This window comes from Apaloderma vittatum, unplaced genomic scaffold (assembly GCF_000703405.1).
Source record: "Apaloderma vittatum isolate BGI_N311 unplaced genomic scaffold, ASM70340v1 scaffold29080, whole genome shotgun sequence".
NCBI lineage: Eukaryota > Metazoa > Chordata > Aves > Trogoniformes > Trogonidae > Apaloderma > Apaloderma vittatum.
Window position 1 is genome coordinate 9548 of NW_009696732.1, and position 7734 is coordinate 17281.

General features: G+C 47.0%; 1 protein-coding gene across 1 annotated transcript in view; it reads right to left on the minus strand.

The window, feature by feature from the left end:
- The window catches only part of URM1 (ubiquitin related modifier 1), a 14487-nt gene extending 8720 nt beyond the window's left edge, over nucleotides 1–5767 (minus strand). The window contains exons 1-2 of the mRNA XM_009876158.1: nucleotides 5724–5767; nucleotides 5447–5517 (exon numbers count right to left, since the gene is read on the minus strand). Of these exons, the coding sequence (XP_009874460.1) occupies nucleotides 5447–5517; nucleotides 5724–5767 (115 nt within the window). The remainder of the gene's footprint in view (nucleotides 1–5446; nucleotides 5518–5723) is intronic.
- Nucleotides 5768–7734: the final 1967 nt, after the last annotated feature.

Genomic DNA, 7734 nt, shown 5'->3' on the forward strand with positions numbered 1-7734 from the left:
TCAGTGTCTCAGCTCAGCTCAGGGACCGCCGTGATTTTATTCCTCTAAATACAGAAATTGTGCAGAGTTCAGTCCTCGCCTCTCACTTTCGGGCTCGGATCTGCCTTGCTGTTATTAGACTTTCATATACGGCAAGCACCATTAAACCGATTCCCGTCCACCCAACCCAGCCACCCCCACAGATACTCCAAGCCCCTCAGTGTTACTTGAAAGGGGAAAAGAAAGGGCCAGTGAGATGATCAGGGTGGAGGAGAGGGGGGGTAAGATTTACAAGTGAATGGAGGTAAGAATGGAGCAGTTTGTGGGATAAAGGGGCTGCAGAGGGAGCTTTACAGATGTGCAGAGGGACGGCGGCTCATTGTTTAATTAAGCAGAAAGTGGCTCTTTTGAAAAGCAATTTTGCACAGGAGCTCTGAGCTCAGCAAACAACTCCTGCGAGTGAGGGCAGGAGGAGAAAGGAACAGCTGGCCCGGAGCCGTGTGAACCGCATGCTAAGCGGTTTAAAGGGCCCAGATCCTCCTCCCCAGCCCTGCTCCGCTGCCACCCTCTGAACAGCGCTGTCAGCACAGCAAATCCCACCGAGAGAAAAGAGAGAGCAGGCAGGGGGGGGCTGGCACCGACAGGTCACCCTGCTAGGTGTCCGCACTGCAATACAGCCGCTGGGCAGGCGGGTGGAACCAGCCGGGCTTTGCTATCCCGGGGTTTGGTCACACACCAGAGCTGCTTTCTCGGTGCCTGGGAAGCTCCTTCCACAATGAGCTGGGACCCGGTAACGTGGCTCTGCGGCCTCCCGGGAGAGCGCCGGGACTGCGCCGGGGAGGCCACGCGTTTGCTTCCGCGTTCCCTCCGAAGGACTCGCCGTTCCTGGCGCAGGAGTGACGCGTGGCATCGCTGGGAGGATGACTCGACGCTGTGCACGCAGCCGCCAAGCCCCGTGCCAGGGTTGAAAACCCGGGTCCGCCGGTTGGGTTTACAGCTGATCTTCCAGGTCTTTTCCAACCTAAAGTCCCACAGCATCACGCCGGGTCCCACCCTGCACAACCACAGAGCCCCCTTTCCCTGCCAGCCAGTCTGTAATTACCTGCCTGAGGGAGATGCAGAAGCAGGGGAATAACCCCAGAGTCCTTTGAGACCTGCGAGTCCCATGCCTTGTGGTTAAAAAGAAGCGAAGTTCTGCAGAACTATGGTTTGGATTTGTTTTTTTCAGTCATCCTTCTAATAAGCCTCAGCATTACCAAATATACTTCTATTCTTTCTTTGGAGCAAGTTTTAAAATGTTAGGAGTAACAAACAGAGCAATAAAAGCATTCCAAAAGATTAATAACTTAACTACGACATGCCACCTAGCAATAGCACCGGGCATTTACTGACAGCCGGCGCCTACTGTCGCTCTTGATTTTTCCCGTTGTTTTGGCATAGCATCCCAGTCAACTCTGAACAAATGCCTTGCTGTACTTTTTTTAAGCCACTCTGCCTGTAACACAGGTCTGATCTCTCGAGATCCCCAGGCTCTTTTCCGAGAAGATGAATGCTCCCAACTCGCCAGCAGTCCTCCATGCTGTGCAGAACAAGGCCCCTGGAAAGCAAAGCTCTTGAGGAGCCGACCATGCTCTTCTCTGTGGAGATTTAACATAAGCAGCACTTGGCAGATAATTTTCATTTTCCCCTCTAAAAAAAAAGTAATCTGATTAGCAACAGGCTTTTTCCCTGGGGTTTTGGTAAAGGGAAACCACAAACAATTACCAAAACACACTGATTAAAAATTTATCCTTCCAGACTTGTAAGTGCCAAGACATACAGTGAATTCTTGATTACCCTAGAAGGCCCAAGCGTTTGCTGCTGAAACTGGTCACTGCTGCTCCAGAACCACAAGTCTCATCACTGAAACCACAGGAGAAATTGGAACTCGACGGCTGCGACCAGCGGCTGAGCAGCCTTTACAAACTTTTACAAACAGCTCCAACCTCTGGGTGCAACACCCAGTGGAGAGCACAGCAGAGGTTTTGCAAACGCTGTTCAGCTAAACCCGAAACGACGCTAAGGGTTAAACAATGCTGGGGGCTTCCCACCCCTCCAACAGCCTCCACGCAACTCCTCGCATGGCCACAGACAAACCCACCACTGTGAGTCCCAGCGAGACAGAGGAAGGAGCTCCAGCGTCACTTGCAGAGCAGTCACACAATGATCTATTTGATTACTGAAGCACTTGGTTAAATTACGGTGGCTTGTTTCAGGAGGAGGCTGCCAAATACATTTTCAGTTTTTAATTTAGGGTTTCTCTCTTTTATGCTCCATTGTCTCTAATAGCCTCTTAGATGCTTGAAAATAAAGTTGATTTCCCTGCCAATTTAATCCTCTCTCCATGTGACAAATATCGTTATTCCCCCAGCTGCTTTCTCCCACACACACTGTTTTTATGCAGAATAAACCAACAGGGCATTAATGCCTTTAGATCCTCTAACAGCATTATCAATGAGATCATCCAAATAGCCAGCAATTTGGGACAAGACTCTTGTTTAACCTGAGGTCTTCTTCCCACAACAGCTCTAAAAGATCACACAGTCCTGCACGGAGCGCGGCTTTACGTAGATCTGTCTGCTTGTGCAGATACATCACACATTTTTAAGTTCCTACTCGGCAGCGAATTCTACACGCAGGCTAAGATAGCTTTGCTTGGGAGATAAAGAACTGCTGTTTTACTGACAGTAGGATACAAAAAGGCCCTGGGGTAATAAAAATAGGCCCTGCCACATGGCTGTACCCCTCGTGGCTTGCTCTTGTCCCATTTGTAGCTTTCTCCCTCCTGCCTTTCCTAATCCCTCCAGGAACTCATCTCCAGGCGTCAGAAAAGGACAGAGAATCAAGTCTTCTTAAAAAAGTTAACTGGATCTGGAGCCCACCTACTTTCCACGTAGCAGCCGTTACCACAGAAAAGGAAATGTCCACGTAAGAATCTGTTTGGACAACATTATCGCCATTCAGAGAACGTTGCCCTTGTCAACTGCGGCGTACGGCTTGTTTTATTCACATCAATATTTGTAGGTATTTCTTCATGTAATTTCCCACCTGCCCTCACCTCTGGGATATATATAAAACTGCCTGAACTGTTAAAATATAGCTGGGCCCAATGTCCCAGAGAGAAGCAGCTGCTCTGCGAAAAGGAGGACAAAGACAAAAATAACCTAGAAAGAAAGGAAGAGTGGGTAACAGAGGCCAAAACGGCCAAAAATAAGCTTGGCAGCTAATGAAATCAGTTAAAACGGGGTTAGAAGTGCAGGTCTTCAAGCAGTGCTCATACTAGAGAGCTTTCCCCAGAGTATTAAGGGATGGACCCACAGAGTAAGGTAAGCAGCAGGATGCACTGAGTAGAAACGAGCTGTTCTATTTCTCTCACCCCTGTAACTCTGGCTGCACGAGGGCAGCAGGGAACGTACTACATATATCCCTGCTTCGCCGGGTCGGTGAATTAAAGTTTCTTTGTGTGAACTGAGGAAAATGCATGGCGTTAGGAACAATATAAAACCGCAAGAATTTCCCAAATTTCTTATTCCTGCTATGATCCTTCACTTCTACAACAGCTGGAAATATTACGAGGGGTGTCTCCAGCAACTCCTTACTCTGACAGTAACCCCACGTCTGCCTACCCCAGCCCTGCGCTGGGTGTAAATCTCACTAGAGCAGAAGCCTCACAATCCAGTGCCTGCTCCTCAGCTGCTGCAATCCTCGACCGGCCCAAACCCTGAAATCTCCCTGCCGCTCAATGCACGTGAGGACCACGGGCTGCAACCCAGGGGAGCTCGCAAGCGGGCACACTGCGCCTTCTGCCAAGCTTGTTACGGGGACAGCAGCATCTGAAAAACACGGTGGTGTGAAAAGCTGGGAGCAAGAGCACGTTAGATGAATCTGGAACAAAGCACTGAAGTTCATGAGTTTGAACCCTGAGACTGAGCCAGACCTTCAGGGAAAGATTTATCCTAAAGGATAAACCCCACTTCTAGTGAAGTCAGTAGAAGCCTTCCCAATAATTTCAGGCGATAATGGATGAGGCCACGTACAACTGCACCACTGGGCAAGAAAAATCATTCTTTGATATTAACCTCCCCCTTCCCCTGGCAGAAATAAACACCTCGTGTAATAACCCCTTATTCTAGGGCATCTGATCACAGTTTGAACACCACCACACCAATGCGACGAGCATCCATGGGTATTTTAAATTTACAGAACACTGAAGAAAACGATGCTCTACCCTCCAAGTTTATAAACCAACTAATGAGTGTTTTGGCATTTCTTTACTGACTTCCATTTAAGGATAGTGAGTGCTTTAACAGTGCTGGAATTTAATGCTGAACTCTCTTGTGATACCTGAAAGTATTACTACTACTTCACTAGCAACAGGGGAAAGTTAAGCAACACGACTAAACTCACAAAGCAAATCAGTATCGGGTCATGTTTCTGGATCTCTAGTCCCTGTCCTTGACCACAAGAAAACACGCTGCTCCAGCATAATATTCGAATTACGGGTACTTATGTCCAAGCATCAAAAGCACTTCTACCAATCTCTCATTACATCCAGGCCCGGCAAGAAGATTTCAGGCCTGAAGGTTCACAGCACACAGATTATGGTATTAGCCACTCGTGAGATATTAGCTGTTAACATTCCTTGACGCTTCGCATCATTTCGGGTTATAATCCCACTCTCAAACGGCATAAAGCATTGCTATCTAGCTGGAAGAATTCAAAACATACCTGTGGCAAAATTACACTGCAACTGAAGTGGGACGTGCAAAAGAGAAACAAGAGAGTTAGTAAAGCACTTCTCAGCACTCCAAATCACAAACCAGAGATTATGACTGCTTATCCATGGGACACTCAAGCCCTTAGCTTAACAGCATCTCATTTTTTGTTGCAGGGAAGGCTACACGCAGGGAGTCTAGCATCATGTTCAAGTATTAGCTTTGCCATTTTCAACTGCATAGTTAATATAAAACAATTATATATACTTAAGAGCCAAATTAGTAGATAAAATGTTACATACACCCACCCAGATACCTATACACTACACACAAACATTTCTACCTCTTGGAGACCTCAGAACAGGCAAGAAAACACAAGGGCCAGATGAGGCTATTGGTGGTTTCAAGCACCGAGCAAGACAAACGCAGACATTCGGAGGCCATTGGCTATGCGGGAGGAGGGAAGCAAAAATCTTAAGGAAGGACTCGATTCACAAGAGCTTAGAGAACAGGAAAGATGCTCAAGCTGTTTCAGCTTGGTACTTACTCTGAGGACTAACCATCATCTGCCAATCTATCTGACCCTCAGCATGTCTGAAAGTGCTTTTAAAATACATTGATTCTTGTTGCCAACTAAGGAAATCGCTCTACAAGCCCACTTTGATTCACTTGTTGACATTCTTTCAAGTTACCCAACGGGTTCAGATACTCACAAGGCTCTGGTTGACAGGGCAAAGTCACCTGATGCTTTTTGACACCATCGAACAAGAGTTCTGCACCACCTCTGAAATAAAAACAAGGAACCACTGAGATTTGGCTTCATTGTCAAAAGGAAGACAGCACAAAAGAGGCGATTTACATAGATGCCGCAACAGGGAAAACAAATGACACAGACTATATTTAGCACAGGATTCTCTTTGTCTTTTTTTTTTCCTCTCTCGTAAACCACAAGCTCGTAGAGGAAGATGCCATCTCCCATCGCCAACTCACGCGGGAGGCTCCACGGCGGGCCAGAACCCTGCGGTGCCAGGCATCGTCCCGACAGAACAGGATGGCTCCCGTTCCGACGCGCCTGCAAACCGCCATGCAGCGACGCCTTCCCTCTCCCTTCGGCTACCGGCGCTGCTCGGCTCAAACAATGTGACAGCCTCCACGCGACACCCAACCATGCTCGGCCCCGGCGCCTGGCCGCCAGGAGCCTCGAGGCCTTTCATAAAACGTGAAAAATGGCGGCGTCTTTCCGGAATAAATATTCGCTCAGTTTCCACTTGCAAACAGAGCGAGGGAACGACTCGCACAAGGTTACAGAGCAAGGCAGCTGCAGAGGCAGCAGGCCCCAAGTCCTGGCAACCCTTTCTTGATCTACTTACTGCAAAGCGTTCCCGCTCAGGAGGGACTTGACTGGGACAAGCGACGATGACAGGTTAAAGTAAATAAATAACTACACAAGTTTCCTCTACTGAACACCCTGATGAACTTCCCTCGGCTGAAATTCAGAACGTAATGGGGGACTGGCCTCAGATAACTTCAGTCACAGCCTCTGCAAGCACGAGATCAAGTGTGAACGACATAAGCAGAGGCTGGCCAACACAGGAGCTGATCCTCACACCTGAAAAGAATGTGATTTAAATTGGGTCTGGGTACCTGATCTCCTCAGGCTCTTAGAAAAAACAATTAATTTCTTCAACTGCAACCTACAGTCCTCAGCAAGCTCCTCACCTATATTCCTTTTCCAGAAAAAAAAGAACAATTCTGAAAATCTTGAGCTTCACAAACATAAATTCATTCTCCTGATGTTGTGAGGCCACGGGATCAATCTTAGAAGATTATAAAGCTTCATCATGTGAGTAGGGACAGGGATAATAAACAGGAATGTTACTTTAAGGTACGGGACACAGAAGGAGACGATGTGAGCTGTCGATTCAAATGTGAATGGAATGGACAAAGTTTTAACCATGAGGAAACTCTTAAAAAACCTCAAAACTCAGGGAGAAAAATGACCAACCCATTCTCAAGGAGCATGTAATTGTGGCAAAACGTTCTTCCAACTTAAACACGGATTACTTTAGAAAAAATTTCTTCTGAAATCACTTTCTGGAAACTTATTGGGGCCTCACATCCCTTAGAAACCAATGCAACAATGAGAAGTATTTAAAATAAATAATCTTCACCTAAATATCAACACAGATACATCCAGACATTACTAAGTGCCTTTAAATTCAATATCTAAAAATGCCACACTAGGTTTTCTTGGCTCTGCAACGGAAGAGCACAACAGAACCCTTGTTATGCCCTCGGCAGCGTTACTTATATGCAGCAACTCTCCTAAAGAGCACTCTTGTTGGTGTTCTTCCACCAGCTCACAAAAAATAGTTATCTGAAAATTGAAGCCGCAATTATTAACATGGGCTGAGATTCATGTGAGAGAACAAGTCACAGCAATTATATGAAAAACATTTTTTTATGTAATGAAAACAAGGTCACGCTTTGTTACAGTGGGAAATGTAGATTGCAAGATAAGGTCCTTCTGTAATGCGCTAGCTGGGGGGAACTCAGCTGTGATTTGTACATAGAGAGCTCATTTATGCATTTCCAAGGGAAGCAAAAATGCATCTCACTCTTCTGGGAAAATTAGGAGAGCTACTGCAGCTGGAAGTGGGAAAGACTGAGGAAAGGATTCTTAAGGAGAAGGGTGTTTAAAGGGTTATGGCATTGCTGTGTTCCTGAAAGGGTGGGAAAAAGCACATAAATAGTAGCCTTTTAGCTTCTGCTAAAAAGAGGCTTTAACAAGATAACACCAGTATTTCCACAAATGCGCACAGACTTCCACTGCAAACACTTTAACTTCCCAGCGTCAGCAACGCAGGGGCTGCGGCAAGGGAGCCCCGAACCCCGAAATGTTACCAAGAGAGAAGCCGCCTCCCTTGGCACCAACTGAACGGGGCAGAACACCGAGAAAGGGAGAGGGAGCGCACACACGCGTGGGGATACACGTACCGAG